At 56.8% G+C, this 13,737-nt stretch overlaps 2 protein-coding genes across 4 annotated transcripts; one reads left to right on the top strand and one right to left on the bottom strand.

The window, feature by feature from the left end:
• Positions 1-4,791: 4,791 nt before the first annotated feature.
• CDIPT (CDP-diacylglycerol--inositol 3-phosphatidyltransferase) lies at positions 4,792-8,070 on the bottom strand. Its single transcript, XM_004586877.4, has 6 exons — positions 7,928-8,070; positions 7,678-7,812; positions 7,000-7,153; positions 5,872-5,953; positions 5,480-5,561; positions 4,792-5,381 (listed from the first exon to the last, which is right to left on the bottom strand). The coding sequence occupies exons 1-6, from the start codon at positions 7,968-7,970 to the stop codon at positions 5,236-5,238; spliced, it is 642 nt and encodes a 213-aa protein (XP_004586934.1). The 5' UTR covers positions 7,971-8,070; the 3' UTR covers positions 4,792-5,235.
• Positions 8,071-8,842: 772 nt separating this feature from the next.
• Positions 8,843-12,278, top strand: LOC118757784 (putative protein T-ENOL). Of its 3 annotated transcripts, none has more exons than XM_058680525.1 (6): positions 8,843-8,890; positions 9,371-9,454; positions 9,693-9,843; positions 10,401-10,434; positions 10,556-10,613; positions 12,197-12,274. In XM_058680525.1, the coding sequence occupies exons 2-6, from the start codon at positions 9,374-9,376 to the stop codon at positions 12,230-12,232; spliced, it is 360 nt and encodes a 119-aa protein (XP_058536508.1). In that variant the 5' UTR covers positions 8,843-8,890; positions 9,371-9,373; the 3' UTR covers positions 12,233-12,274. The 3 variants fall into 3 exon arrangements, with proteins under 3 accessions (XP_058536508.1, XP_058536507.1, XP_058536509.1); XM_058680524.1 differs by having other exon boundaries at positions 8,882-9,063; positions 12,197-12,278; XM_058680526.1 differs by lacking the exons at positions 8,843-8,890; positions 9,371-9,454 and having other exon boundaries at positions 9,701-10,018.
• Positions 12,279-13,737: the final 1,459 nt, after the last annotated feature.

The raw sequence follows: 13,737 nt of genomic DNA, 5'->3' as shown, positions 1-13,737 counted from the left end.
GGCAGAAACTGGTGATGTTGCCCACAGGGACGGCTGTTCCTTTCTCCTCACCACCTGCTTGCACAACCATCCTTGGCTTTTTGCAATTAAGCAGTGAATTAAAACAATCTCTCTTCCACAGGTTTACTTTCCCAGTGGTTGCAACGATTAGGTTGAAGCCAGGGATTTCATCTGGGTCTCCCTCATGGGTGTAGGGGTCCAAGGCCTTGAGCCTTCCTCCACTGCCTTCCTAGGCCAGAAGCAAGGAGCTGGGTGGGAAGTGGTGGGACAGTGGGGACTTGAACTGGAGCTGTGGAAGCAGGTGGCTTCCGCAGTGCCAGCCCCACCATCGTTGGAGCCTGCAGGACGTGAAGTCTTCTTCCACCTAGCCCGACCTTTCCTTCAACTCAAGGCCTCAGTGGTCCCCAACCACTGTCCCTATCCCAATGCCCCCTTTCCACTTCAGCACTTCAGCGGTGGAGATAAGGGACATCTCAGGGTAATCTCATCTCTGGTGGCTGTCACGGACACCCCCAGGAAACTAGGGGACCGGCATCAACAGACAAGCACAGAGACAGGTGCTCTGCTGCTTGCAACGCCCGCAGCCCAGGGCTGAGGGACAGGGGTCCTTGCCCAGCTCCTCCTCCCATTCCTGGTGGCTTCCAGTGTGCACGCTGGGAAACAGCAGGCAATGGCCTCAAGTACCTGGGGCCTGACCCCCCACCCATGGGATTAAGTTCTGAGGCCTGGGCTTTGGTCTGACCCCTTCCTGGCTGGTGCACTCATTTGAGGAATAAGACGGCAGCTGGGTGAGCTCTGTCTGCCCCTCTCTTGGTGTCTTTCAAAAGAACCAAAAAAATGTTACAAAGCAATAAACCTTTGGGGCCAGTGTGGTGGTTCCACAGGCTAATCCTCTACCTGCAAGGACCGACATCCCATCGAGGTGCTGGTTGCGTCCAGGCTGCTCCACTTGTGATGCAGCTCCCTGCTTATGACCTGGGAAAGCAGCGAGGATGGCTCAAGTCCCTGGCTCCTGCCCCAGTGCAGGAGACCCAGAACAAGCTCCTGGCTCCTGACCTGGGACTAGCCCAGCTCTGACTATGAAGGCAATTGAGGAGTGAACTGGCAGATGGAAGATTTTTCTTTCTTAACTCTGTTTAAGATTAGTTCATTAAAATAAACTAAAGAAGACCCCCAGCTGTAGGCAACAGCTAAGGTTTCTTTGTACCTCGGGAAGTTACATGGCTTGGAGAAGAGCAGCCCTTTGCTGGTGGGCATTCTGGACCTGGTTAAGGCTAACTCTACCAGTGTACCAGCATAGTTGTTGATTCTATTTTTGAATCCAAGGCATGTGGGGAATGCAGGGAATGTCTGGCCAGGCTGTGCCACCCCAGCCCTTAGGTGGGAGTGATCTGCCAATTGCCCAGGGAAGGGAACCTGGAACATGTTGGAGTGGGAGCAGTGGAGGGCATGTTTGACAAGGAAGGAGTGACTTCTGGAGGCTTCCACGGAATGGATCACCACACTCACAGATAGGTGAGGGAGCTGAGACCATGTGGGGGATGGGGAACTGCCACCTAATGTCATCCCAGTGTCCCTGTTGTGGAGCATTTTCTGAGGGTTCTGCTCATGTGGTTTTTATAGTTCTGAGAAGCTGTTAATATCGCTGCTCCAAGGATGAAGAAATCCTTCCAAGGTCAATTGGCTGACACAGTCCACCTCTGAGTCTCTATTTGAGCAGAGATTTGCTGTCAAAATGCTCTGGGATAGTTAATCAATTTGTTCTGCCCGCTTTCCTCTTATAAACCAGTGAGTACTGTGGCTCAGCCCAACGCTGCCAACCACACACTTAGCCCTCACGTACACCAGGGGGAGCTGCAGCCCAGCAGGAGCGACCCTCAGGAACCACTCCACCCCACCCCTGGACCAGCCCCCAGCTCTTATTCCTGTGCCTGCCAGTATGTGCAGTAAACTGGTCTGATCGGCCCACATCCCATTGAGATCTCACACACATTATCGGGCATTGAAGCCTAAGTCAATCCATCCAACTCTGCTCTCCAGCCCACACTCATGCCAGGCCCGCCCCCAGTGCTGGTTCTCATGTTCACCAGTGAGAGTTGCAGCCCATCAAAGACGTGCCCACAGCCTGTCCACTGGACCAACTCCTTGCCTCAGATCTTTGCACTCTCCAGGTGGTTCTGCAGTCTAACTTGCCAGGACTTGTCCCTAGTCTCAGCATTTACAAGCTGATCCTGTGACAAAGCCCAACCCACCTGCCCTTATTCTGACTCATGCCTGCCCCAATGGATACAATCGGTTAGCCTAGCCTGGGTCTTCCCCTAACCCAGTTTACATGTAGGTAAACAGGTGCTGTAGCCGTTCCCTGCCTGGTTTGACACTAGTCCCAGCTCTCCTGCTCACCAGCAGGGGCAGTGTCCCAGCAAGGGAGTCCCCATTATTCCCCTGCCAGGCCTCACATACTTCCTCTCACCACCCCCCAAAACCCTCTCCGCTACCTTCCCCACGGTCTCGCATGTGCTGGTGGGTGCTGCGGCCCAGTCTGGCATGGCCTGTCTCACCTCGGCATTTGCCAGCAGGTGCTGCAGCCTGGCCTGGCCCGGTCTGTCCCCATTCCAGCTTGTGCTGGCAAATGATGCCTCCCAACCTGGGGCAGTTAGCTCCCAGTCCCGGCCCTAATGTGAACTGGTTGGTGCTGTGGGCCGACTTGGCCTCTCTTGCACTCCATCCTGGTTCTCAGATCTGCCAATGGGTATTATGAACCGGCCCAGCCTGGCCTGCCTCCAGATCTGAGCCACACATATGCCTGTGGGTGCTGCTGCCCAACATGAGCTGGGCTGGGCTGTTCTTTGCCTTGGTACTTGTGCTCACCTACAGGGACTGTGCCCTGACAAAGGAGTTCTGATGGGCAATATTTCATTCTCAAAAATTTTTCACCCTGTAATTAGTAGTTCTGAAGTTAGAACTCCCACACACATACAATGCCCCACTACCTGCCAGGGAAGAGACCTAAGTCTGGGACTGACTCTCCGTGGGGAAATGGAGTCCAGAAACCAAGCTTTGGCAGTTTTTCCACTGCCACACATGTGTGGATTTTTTTTTTTTCATGCATGGATTTTTTTAATGTCAGTGCAGGGATGTAAAGCAGGAATACAAATCACAACATTTCAGTGACTGAGTTCCAGCAGTTCTGATTCAGAGCGGAACAAACCAGCCTGTGTGTTTGTGGGGCATCAGGAAGGTGCCATCCGGGACATCCAACCCAGGAGTGCAAGGTCATTTGCTGCAGGCTCAAGGAAGCAGGGAATTACGGTAAGACGGGCAAGGTGACTGAGGGCTCACTCCACACTGCCCTTAAGGTGAGGGAAGGGCCGCTCAATCTGAATGCTAAGATGGGAGATTCTGACGCTCACCCACCCAGGCCACAGCCCTCCCGAAGCCTCCATCTCCTTGTGGCACAGCACCTGTTCAGCACACACCTGGAAAGCCCTCAGAACAGCACCTACAAGAAATGAAGCCCGCAGCCTGGAGCTTCTTCTGGGCCTCCCAGGTGGGTGCATAGACCCAAACACTTGGGCCATCCTCTGCTGCTTTCCCAGGTGTATTAGCAGGGAGCTGGATGGCAAGTGGAACAGCAGGGAATTGGAGCAAGCAGCACCCTTAGGGGATGCCTGGAAAGCAGCAGGAGAGGGCCCAAGGGCTTGCATCCCTGCACCCACAGGGGAGAGCTGTTTGGGGTTCCTGGTTCCAGGCTTCACCCCAGCCTGGCCCAGCCCGTTATTGCAGCCCTTTGGGGAGTAAGCCAGCAGATCAAAGATCATTTGATGTCTTTCTCTTTCTCTATTGCTTTGCCTTTTTACTGAAGTAAATACATCTTAACAAGAAAAATCTGGTGGCATACTAGAGCGGACTCGGACAGTAGGCATTAGGGACCAAACGGCGGAATAGTTAGCTGTCTGCGGCAGGTGCCCTGGAATAATTGTGAGAAATAAAGCTTCTGGGGGGGAGGCCCAAGTTTATGGAACCCCAAGTTTATGGAAGTGCAAGAAACAGGCACCGTGGAGCCTGAGCTGTGGGGCACAGCCATGGTCGGGGAATACAAATGTTGCATCTCAGAGTCCAGCCAAAGTCCAGCTACAGAGGAAGAGAAAGATCTTCCATCCACTGGTTCACTCCCCAGATGACCCCAATGGCCAGAGCTGAGCTGATCCTAAGCCAGGAGCCAGGAGCTTCTTCTGGGTCTCCCACGTGGGTGCAGGGTGCCAAGGCTTTGGGCCATCCTCCACTGATCTCTCAGGCCACAAGCAGGAAACTGGATGGGAAGTAGAGTAGCTGGGACGTGAATCAGTGCCCCTCTAGGAAGCTGGCACTTGAAGGTGGAGGTTTAGCCAGTTGAGCCACAGCACCAGGCCCAGAACCAAATTCTTTGATTCATCAGCTGCTGGCTCCCAGCCTGGGCATTAGCAGGCAGGTGGTAGGAACAGCGGAGCTGGATGCTGACCCAGGACCCCAATAGGGGATACAGGTGTCCCAAATCTCCCCCAAGCTTTGAGAAGTTCCCAGTTCGGGTCAGGAATATTTCTGAGTGAGCTACTACACAGCAGTGAGCAGTTCTCTTAATCCAGAGCAGAGACAGGGTTACCAAGCAGCGGGGACTGAGAGTTTAAAGGCCAGGAAGCACATCACTCAAGCTGCTATGGGAGCAACCATAGTGGCAAACCCTCAACTAGGAGGGAGGGAAAGCCGAGGACCCCCACGCCTAGCCACAGACATCTCCAAGAAAGCCACATCCGGCATGGTGAAGCTGCTGCCTTTATTGCCCAGGCTTCTTGAGCCAGTGTGGACAGGGGGAGGACACCACACCATGACAGGTAGGGATGTGGGTGGCCCCTCCCTCCTGGCCTGGCACTCCAAGACTTCTCTCCTGCCCCTTGGGCAAGCCACGCCCTCTCCACCAGCTCCCTCACTCCAATTTCCCCAGCACCTCGGGCCCAGGACTGACCAGCAGGCAGGTACTGCCCCCCGGACCCCCACAGAACTTTCCAAGCCCAGGGGGAGCGCCTGGTCCTGAGACTGCCATGTCACCCCAAGAGAAGCTGACCCCTCCCAGCAGGGTAGAGCACACACGAAGACTATGTGAGAGCCCCAGGCCTCCTCGCAGGAAGGGTGTGGGCCTCGTGACACAAGGCAACGCCCAGGGCAGGCAGGCAAGTGGCCGGGGGACCCAGGGCTTTGGGGTCACTTCTTCTTGGCTCGGTCTGCAGCGTCCAGGGCAGCCATATTGCGGGAGGCCGTGACCAAGTGGATGACACTGATGAGGGACTTGAGCAGGGCCACGGGGGCTGTGATCCACAGGCCCACGCGGAAGAGCCCCACGGAGCCGACTACAGGGGAGGGGAGGAGGAGAGAAGGGGGTCAGGGGAGGGGGCACGGAGCCCTCAGCTGGGCAGGCAGGTGCACCTCCCTCGCTTCCTCCGCGTACCTAAGGGTCCCTCGGAGAAGTGGAACAAGTAGAGCAGGCAGTAGAAGAGCTCGTTTCCAGCGCACATGGTGAACAGAGCGGGCTGCACACAGAGGGGAAGCGCAGTGGGCCACATGCCACCTGCCCACTCCCACCATCACCCCCTCCCGCACCAAGTGGGGGTGCGTATTTGCTGCCCTCACTCCCAGAAACACTTTCTGGTCCCACTCCCCCCTTCCACTCCCAGCCACTCAGCTCCTTCAGCCAGGGTGCACCAGGGCCTCCCCTCCCACCCTGGGGGGCTGGCAGAGTCTGGATTGGTCCTTATCGGCTACTGTGCCCTCCCCCTCTGACCTTGGACCTCCGGGCAGTGGGGGATTGGGGGATTGTGAGGGATGGTGGGCCAGGCTCACCTTGGAGGTGTAGTAGATCCGTAGCACTGGATTCCCTGACAGGTCAATCATCTTGTGACTCTCGCTGCCCCGGACCACGGAACTGGGGGAGCAAATGGGACGGGGGAGAGGCAACCCAATGAGCTACTTGAATCAGCACCAGTGCATACCTGACCCCTCATCAATCCACGTGGCAAGGGTGCCTACACAGATAAAGATTGGGGCACAGCTACATAGTGCCCCAATGCCCCACAAGTCCCGATTGGGGGGGTGAGTCAGGGGACAGACTCCACATTGAGAAATTTCCTGTGGGACAGAGGTCTGCTCTAGTCACCAAGATGCGCCTTGGAACAGTTGCACCCATCCTGGAGACACACCTCAGTCCCCGTGTCTTGGTCTGGGCTCTGCTCCCAATCTGTGTTCCCAATGTCACAGCCAGTGCAGACTCTGGCTCACATCATTGGACCTGGCCACCCAGGTGTGAAACCTGGAGGAGAGCTTCTGTTCTGAACTAACTCAGTCCTGGCCAAGGCAGACACTTGGGGAGGGATCTCTCTATGCCTCTGAAACTTGGGCCAGTACTGTGGCATAGTAGGCTAAGCTGCCATCTGCAGTGTCCACCTTGCATACTGGTACCAATTCAAGTCCTGGCTGTTTTACTTCCCATCAGCTCCCTCCCTGTGGCCTGGGAAAGCAGCAGAGGATGGCCCAAGAGGTTGGGACCCTGCACCCAGGTTGGAGACCAGGAAGATGCTCTTAGTTACTGGCTGTGATTGGCTCAGCTCTGGCCATTGTGGCTACCGGAGAGTCAATCAGCAGATAGAATCTCTCTGTCTCCTCGCTCTGCAACTCTGCCTTTTGAATAAAAACGCATATATCTTAAAAAAAAAAAAAAAAAAAACACACAACAACAACCGCCAGCTTCCAGGGCTCTTTGTGTGAGCTTCCACTGAGTTTCTCCAGTGATGCATGTCCTGGGACCTGCTGAACCCAACTGTGAACTTGACTGTTGAGGGGTGATCCTGTGGGACCCCAGGCTCCCCAGCAAAGCAGAGCTAAGATGAAGACCCCCTCCCAGGACATTTCAGGCACCACCCCCAGGGTGGGATCGGCCACCTGCCCCTGCCCCCGCACCCAGCCCCAACAGACCTGTGCAGGTGCAGCCAGTGACTGGCCACGTCCAGGCTCATGCTGAGCTGGAAGAGGAGCGTGGCACGAGGGTAGAGCAGGGCCAGGTTGACCAGCAGACACATAGTGGCACAGCGGTCGGTCAGCATGTCCAGCATGGCTCCAAACCGGGTTCCTGGAAATGGGGTCAGGGGTGGTGCATAGAGAGGAGGCTGTTAGGTGGGGCGGCACTGCTTGGGGAGGGCCAGGGGAGGGGAGGGACAGGTGCCCGTTTCAGGTGGAACACTGTGATGCTAGAAAGTGGAACACGGGCCACTCTGGGTGGGCTGTGGGGTCACCAAAACCTGAAACAGAGGCAGGGCCCAGCAAACCCAGGTCCAAGGCTCTCCCCGACCCCCCCCCCCAGGCAAGCCAGGGGAGCAGGGAGGTCCCAGCGGGACAGGCTACAGGAAAACAGCTGGAAGCACCCTTCCCCACCCACCTTCCATCTCCCTCCTTCCTGGCTGCTGTTAACTGTGACGGGATTGCCAGCATCTCCACAGCCACGTCCTGGCTGGCTCTGACACCGCCATCAGCAGCAGTAAACTTAGCAGGGGTCTCAAGAGCCAGCTTAGAGCCCTCTGACCCCAAACTTCTCCCACCCCATGTCCTCAGCGGGGTCAGGGAGAGGGGCAGAGGCTCCAAGGGGGTGTCCGTCACCTTGGTTAAGGGCTCGGGCGGCGTGTCCATCAAAAGCGTCCAGCAGCCCGCTGAGCAGGTAGAAAGAGGAGGCCGTGAGTGGACAACAGGGCATGAAGTAGAAGGCGATGATGGCGAAGACGATCCGGGCATAACCTTGGAAGAGAACGGTGGGGAGAGACAGGGCGGCATGTGGAAGCCTGGCTCAAACCCCACCCCGCCCCGGCCGCTGTGGCCCTCGTATCCGGCCTGGGTCATGGGCAGCACTCACCGATGAGGTTGGGCACGAACAGGAAGATGTTTTCCTCCGCCATGGTGGCGGTCCCCTCGTGGCCCAGGGCGAGCTCCGGAGGTACTGCGTTGTCCCAGCCTCCGCCGCCCTGGACCCCGCTGCCCCCGGCCCGGCTAATGGGTTGCAGCTGTGCGCGAGGTGCCCTGGTAAGTGCACAAGCCCGCACCTCCCGTCAGGCGTCCAGCAGCGGTCGCGGTCAGCAGGTGTGTTGTCCCGGCTGCTCCAGGAGAGCTTCTGGGAGCCTACCTCCACGGGCGCTAGACGTCAACGATTAGGATGTAAGAGGGAGGAGGCGGCGGGAGGAAAAGTCAAAAAAAAAAAAAAAAAAAAAAAAGCTTTAAATAGCTGCTGCCCCTTTAAAGACCTGCCCGCTTCCTTTTCCTTCTCCTCCCTCCGCCTCTTTCCACCGGATCGTACCAAAGCGCAAGCGGGGGGGAGAAGGAGAGAAGGAACAAAAGACCCTCGGCGCAAACCAAATCAAGAAGCTGAAAACGGAAGAAGGAGACCTAAATGAAAATGTCTGCTCTGGCGGAGGGGATGACCTCCTGGAGGCAGAGAGGAGGCGGTGAGACCCCGCCCCTCCGGGTCTTCGCATCCCCGAGGGGTCCGGGCACTTAGTATAGTCCGCATTTTGGTCCCCGCCCCCGAGCTCGCCGGCCCCCTCCGCTCCCGCAGGCTCTGGGCTGCCGAGTGGCGGCTAGAGCGGCCCGGGAGCAGGTGGACTTCTTGGGACATCCTAGCGGTGGGAGGCTTAGGTGCCAGGCTCCGCCCTGCTTCGTCTCTCCCAAACTCCCCCAGCCCCAGGCCCTGAGGCCTCCGCCCCCAGGAGGGACCTGAGGGGTGTGGAGGGCGAACGCGGCGTGCTCGGGACATTCTCTCGGCCTCGGTTCTAGAACCCTCATCTCCTAGCAACCAGGCTGCGGAACCCCTGCCCGCACTGAGGTTTTTATAGCAACGGGTAGCAGCGCCTCCCGGGCTCCCCTCTCTCCAGCCTTCTTCCCTGGTTCCTCCTCCTCTGCCCCTCCCCGCGACCTTCACGGGGTCCCCTTGGATCTTCCCTTCTCCCCGCCTCCTCCCCTGGCCGAATACCCCCAAGATTTCAACCCATCTACCAGGTCCGGGGTGACAAGGCACAGCTGCCTGGCCTGGGGAAGGACCTTGGGAGGGAAGAAGGGCCAAGAGGAGCAAAATGGGGAGGGGGAGTTGCTGTGGGGACCCCTTCAGAACTGGCTCCCAACCCCCCCAAAACATAGAAAGCTATACCATTTTTTTCCTCTTTTTTCAGAGACATGATACCATGCAGTGTTTTTTGGAAAAGCCCCCTTTAACTCTGGACTTGGGGGATGGTGATGGGATAGGGTTGGGTGGGCGAGAAGCTGGTGGAGCTCTTTCTCAGCCCAACCCAGGCCTTTGCTTTCTCAGGGAATGGCCTCCACTCCTGCCAAGCATGAGGAGGCCAAGGACAGCCGGCTGTGTCAAGCTGCAGTCTCCCCGAGTGAGGGACCGGTGAGCTAAGGGGCTGGGATGTGTGTGTGGGGATGAGGGGCAGGTCAGAGCCCTGAGCCCCCAGCCTCCTGTGTCATCCCGAAGCCGGTGGGCCCAGATCTGCAGCCCACAGCACCAGCCTGTGAGGCCTCTCCACCCAGGGCCAGCCTCGCCCTCCCGTAGTCCCCAGTCCAGCCCGTGAGCCCCTGCACTCCACGCAGGCCTCCGTGTTGAGCCCTTGGAATTCTTTTTTTTCCAGAAGTTTTCATTACCTCACTCTGAGGAGTTCCTGAGCCGGATCAGCACAGAGCTCACGGATGAGGCCTTGTTTATAGCTTGCTGCCACGTGACCCCAGGGCCCCCCAAGGAAAAGCAAACGAAAGACCAGGGGACGCAGATCTCACAGCATGGTGACCCCCCTAACTCGGAAAGGCCGTGCCTCGTCTGCCCGCGGACCCCTTCCCCCTCAGAGCGGAGCTCTCTGCGATGCGCTTTGGAGTTTTAGTGTTTATGTGCTTGTTAGGGTAGAGAGACAGAGCTCTCCCATCTGCTTGGTCCACGTCCCCAGATGCCCACAGCAGGCAGGTCTGGGCCAGGCAAGAAGCCAAGGCACTCAGTCTGGGTGTACCACCTCCACCCCTGGGGCGGCAGGGTGGCAGGGACTCCAAGTACTGGAACCTTCTCCTCTTGCCTCCCAGAGGGTGCCTTAGCAGGAAGCTGGGATGGGAAGCAGAGCTGGGACTCGAACCCAGGCCTTCTGATATGAGGTGCAGGCCTCCCCAGTGGCATCTTATGTGCCGTGCCAGACGCTGCCCCCTGTTCTAGTATTCTGTGCCCATTTTTCTCACCTCATAGTCAGCCCTGGAGCCCAGCTAGCACACCCCTCAGTTCCCTCTCTCTAGCCAATCCCCTCCCCCTCTCTTTGGCCCTGGGAATGGCCATCCTCTGACTGGGCCTCCCCTTGCAGTGTTCTGCACAAAGACCAGAGGTACAGACACCCGGTGAGTGAGGCTGCTGTGGGGCGGAGGGATGAGGGGACAGAGCCAGGGTCTGGCAGCTCTGCCACCCTCAGGCCTCCTCTCCGTTCCTGTCAGCTCTCTCTCTCTTCTCCTCTGCTCTTAGATCTGACAGGAACCGGACCCGCACCAAGGTGCACCTGCTGCCATCCCCTCGTGCTAAGGTAGGGGTGGGGGCAGGGCTGTCAGCATGAGCCTGGCTGGGCCTAAGCAGGTTAGCAGGTTAGCGCATGCTCCATGCCAGTGTCTGTCCCAGAGAGCTTGGAGCACAGGAACACATGATACAGTTTCTGTTCCCTGAGGAATACATGGTTTTGTGTGGAGAGACAAGTGGATAGCCAGGGACAGACAGCACCCCATGGATAAATGCTTGTAATAGATCTGGGAGCAAGAGTGCTTATCCCAGCGTCCATTGGAGAAACCAGGAAAGCTTCCTAGAGGTGGCTTCCCCATAGGGAATTTTCCAGGGTTGGTGGGAATTGCATGAGCAAAGGCCCAGGCCCCAGCCTTGGTGGTGTGTTCCCGAGGAGCTGCTGGGAAACAAAGTATCTGGGACTCTGCAGTCAGTGCTCCAGTGTGGGATACCAGCATACCATGTGGCAGTTTGGCCCGCTGTGCCACAGTGCTAGCCCCAGGTTGGAGTTTGAGGTCAGTCCTTGTCATGGTCGGCAGGCAGCGTGGCGCCGGGGGCAGGAGGGCCAGTTCGGAATTATTCTGCAGAGGCCAAGCTAGAGGTGGTAAGGGCCTGACTTGCTGTAGCAACAGTAGAGACTGGGGAAGGGAGGCATGTGTAGGTGAGAGGGTAAAGACAGGAGAATGAACGAGTTTGGTTATTAATCAGAAATAGCAGCGGCCACAGGGACGGAAGCAGGCAACTGCTAGGTTTCTGACCTAGGTAACCTCATTGTGATCCTGTGATGTTAGTGTCCCAAGCTCTTCCATTGCTTTGCATTTCAGAGTCACGGCAAGGGTTGAGGCGCTGTACAGCCCTAAGTGTGATTTCTCTATGCCTGCCCCCCTCTCTGACCCTAGGCCCATGACCCTTCCCCTGTTCTCTGTGCTGCCCAGGCCAGCCTCCCCTTCCTTCCTGGAGCACGCACAAGTCATGTCCGCCACTTTGGGGAGTACTGACTTTGAGGCTGTCCTGGAAACTTGATGGAAACAAGGGCTGAGGGTCAAGTTCGGCCTGGAAGTCAGCAGGAGGGAGGGGGCAGCTGGAGGGCAGCACCGTCCGAGAGGGAGCGTGTGGAGTGAGGGGAGGAGGCCATGAAGCAGGAGCCCTGGAGCCGTGTGTGGTGGTGGTGAGGGCTCACAGAGAAGACAGAGAAGAAACTGTGACAGCCTGGGTGTGTCATTCCAAGGAACCTTGCCCTCTGCACCCTTGGGTCTCGGGAAGCACCCCTGGGTCTTGCAAAGCACCACAGCTAGCCAGGAATGTCGAACTGGGGAATGGTGAGGGGTGAGTGGGGTGGTTGGTAAGAGCTTGAGTAGAATTCCCTGCACACTTATTGAGCACCAACTATGTGCTCTGGGGCCAGCACTTCAGTGGGGTGCAAGATAAAGAGTCCAGGCTCTTGGAAAGGGCTCAGTGTGGACGGGGGATACAATGGAAGAGTAGGTGCCGAGTAGATGGGCAGATGAGTGGACAGGCAGGGGGTGGATAGCTGCTGGCCCTGAGGGGCGAGTGGCTGCATCAGGGTGGGTGAGGGACAGGTTGATGGTGGACGGAGGACTTACTCTCTTCCAGGGAGCTCTTCCTACCAGCTTGGCAGCCACAAGATGAATCCCACGCTGCTACCCTCCCATCCCATCCCCTGCTCTGCCCCCCCCAGACCCTGCAAGTTCCCCTTTGCAACTCTTGGTTTGAGAGGGACCCCTGATGGTGAACAGCCCTCCTGAAGCCTGGCCGACTGTTCTGGAATCATCACACAGCTTGTCACCCACCTCGCCACCCTCAGCCAGCCAGGACCCTGCCAGAAAGAGGAGGCTTTTAATAAAGAGACTGCCCCTCCCTTCCTGTGGTTCCAGAGTGCACCAGCGCCACTCTGTATGGGGGGGGGGGGAGGGAGGACACAAAGCCCCAGAGGGGGTTGGATTGCAGAGCAAGGGCATGCTGTCTCCAAGGTCTGGCCTAGGCCACCCACCAGGGGCTCACTTTTGCCTGGTAGGAGCCTTCTCTGCCACCACCGTAGGGACCGAAGATCCAGAGTTAAATAGGGCCTGAAGGGACGCATCACATCCCCCACACACATGCCTTTGCTTTTTTTTTTTTAAGATTTATTTTCACTTGAAAGACAGTGTCATAAATACCTGGCAAGACGGAGAAAGCGAGTTCTTCCATCCACTGCTTTACTCCCCAAAGGGCTGTAGGGCGGGAGCTGAGCCACTGTGAAGGTAGGTGCTGTCAGGAAAGTGGGAATCATAGATTGTCCCCCGGGGCCTTGGGAGGGTTCAGAAACAGTATGGGCAGAGTGCTCAGTGCACTGCTTGACTCAGAACTTCCAGTTACTGTCAAGGTCAGCTAGCCTCATGTTCTACAATTCGTTCCTTTTGAGTATTTTAGTGTCCTTCTGGGTGTCCTAAAACCACTGATTCATATTTAGACGTAAAATTTTAATTAGGTAAAATTCACTTAATTTAGAAAAGGACTCAAGAAAACAATATAAATTCCTTATAATGCTGAAAAGTACCAAGAGCAGAAAAGGACACACATTGAACTCACACCTGGGAGCCACGTGACAACAGGTAGCTTCAAAACGCACCCCCCCCCCAAGATTGGGGGTGTAAAGGAATGGTGCACCTGAGGCTGCTGGCAAAGCTGCTGACTGTGGCACTGTGACTGGTTGCATCCCACATGGCTGCCAGTTCGAGTCCTGGCTGCTCCATTTCTGACCGCTCTCCCTGGGAAAGCACTGGAAGATGGTCTGAGTGCTTGGGTCCCTGCATCCACATGGGAGATCTAGAAGAAGCTCTGGGCTCCTGGATTAAGGCAGGCCTGGCTCCAGCCATTTCAGCCATTTGGGGAGTGAACTAGCAGATGGAAGATCTCTCTCTCTCTCTCTTTCTCCCTCTGTAACTCTGCCTTTCAAGTAAAATAATCTTAAAAAGGTGATACACTTGAATAGGTAACAAAAGTTGTCAAAAGTCAACTTTTAAGTCAACTGGTCATGATGCAACTCTTGCCAAACAGTGCTGGTGGGGGATTAGCTGCCACCCACTGTTAGGAGCCAGAAGAGACAGCCCAGCAAGGTCAAGGCCCCTGGTTCCAGCCAGCCGTCCACCAGGGCT

Source organism: Ochotona princeps, chromosome 24, assembly GCF_030435755.1.
Source record: "Ochotona princeps isolate mOchPri1 chromosome 24, mOchPri1.hap1, whole genome shotgun sequence".
Classification (NCBI taxonomy): Eukaryota; Metazoa; Chordata; class Mammalia; order Lagomorpha; family Ochotonidae; genus Ochotona; species Ochotona princeps.
Note: the sequence above shows the minus strand (reverse complement) of the source record. Positions and strands in the feature narration are given on the sequence as shown.

What these genes read in the sequence shown, in the direction of transcription:
- CDIPT (XM_004586877.4), bottom strand. Translation starts at nt 7,970, where the DNA reads ATGGCGGAGGAAAACATCTTCCTGTTCGTGCCCAACCTCATCG. An exon ending in GTTCGTGCCCAACCTCATCG is followed by an intron (nt 7,813 to 7,927) that starts GTGAGTGCTGCC and finishes TTCTCTTCCAAG; the next exon opens with GTTATGCCCGGATCGTCTTC. An exon ending in CTTCTCCGAGGGACCCTTAG is followed by an intron (nt 5,382 to 5,479) that starts GTACGCGGAGGA and finishes CCTCCCCTGTAG; the next exon opens with TCGGCTCCGTGGGGCTCTTC.
- LOC118757784 (XM_058680524.1), top strand. Translation starts at nt 9,374, where the DNA reads ATGGCCTCCACTCCTGCCAAGCATGAGGAGGCCAAGGACAGCCGGCTG. An exon ending in GACGCAGATCTCACAGCATG is followed by an intron (nt 9,844 to 10,400) that starts GTGACCCCCCTA and finishes CTCCCCTTGCAG; the next exon opens with TGTTCTGCACAAAGACCAGA. An exon ending in ACCAGAGGTACAGACACCCG is followed by an intron (nt 10,435 to 10,555) that starts GTGAGTGAGGCT and finishes CTCTGCTCTTAG; the next exon opens with ATCTGACAGGAACCGGACCC.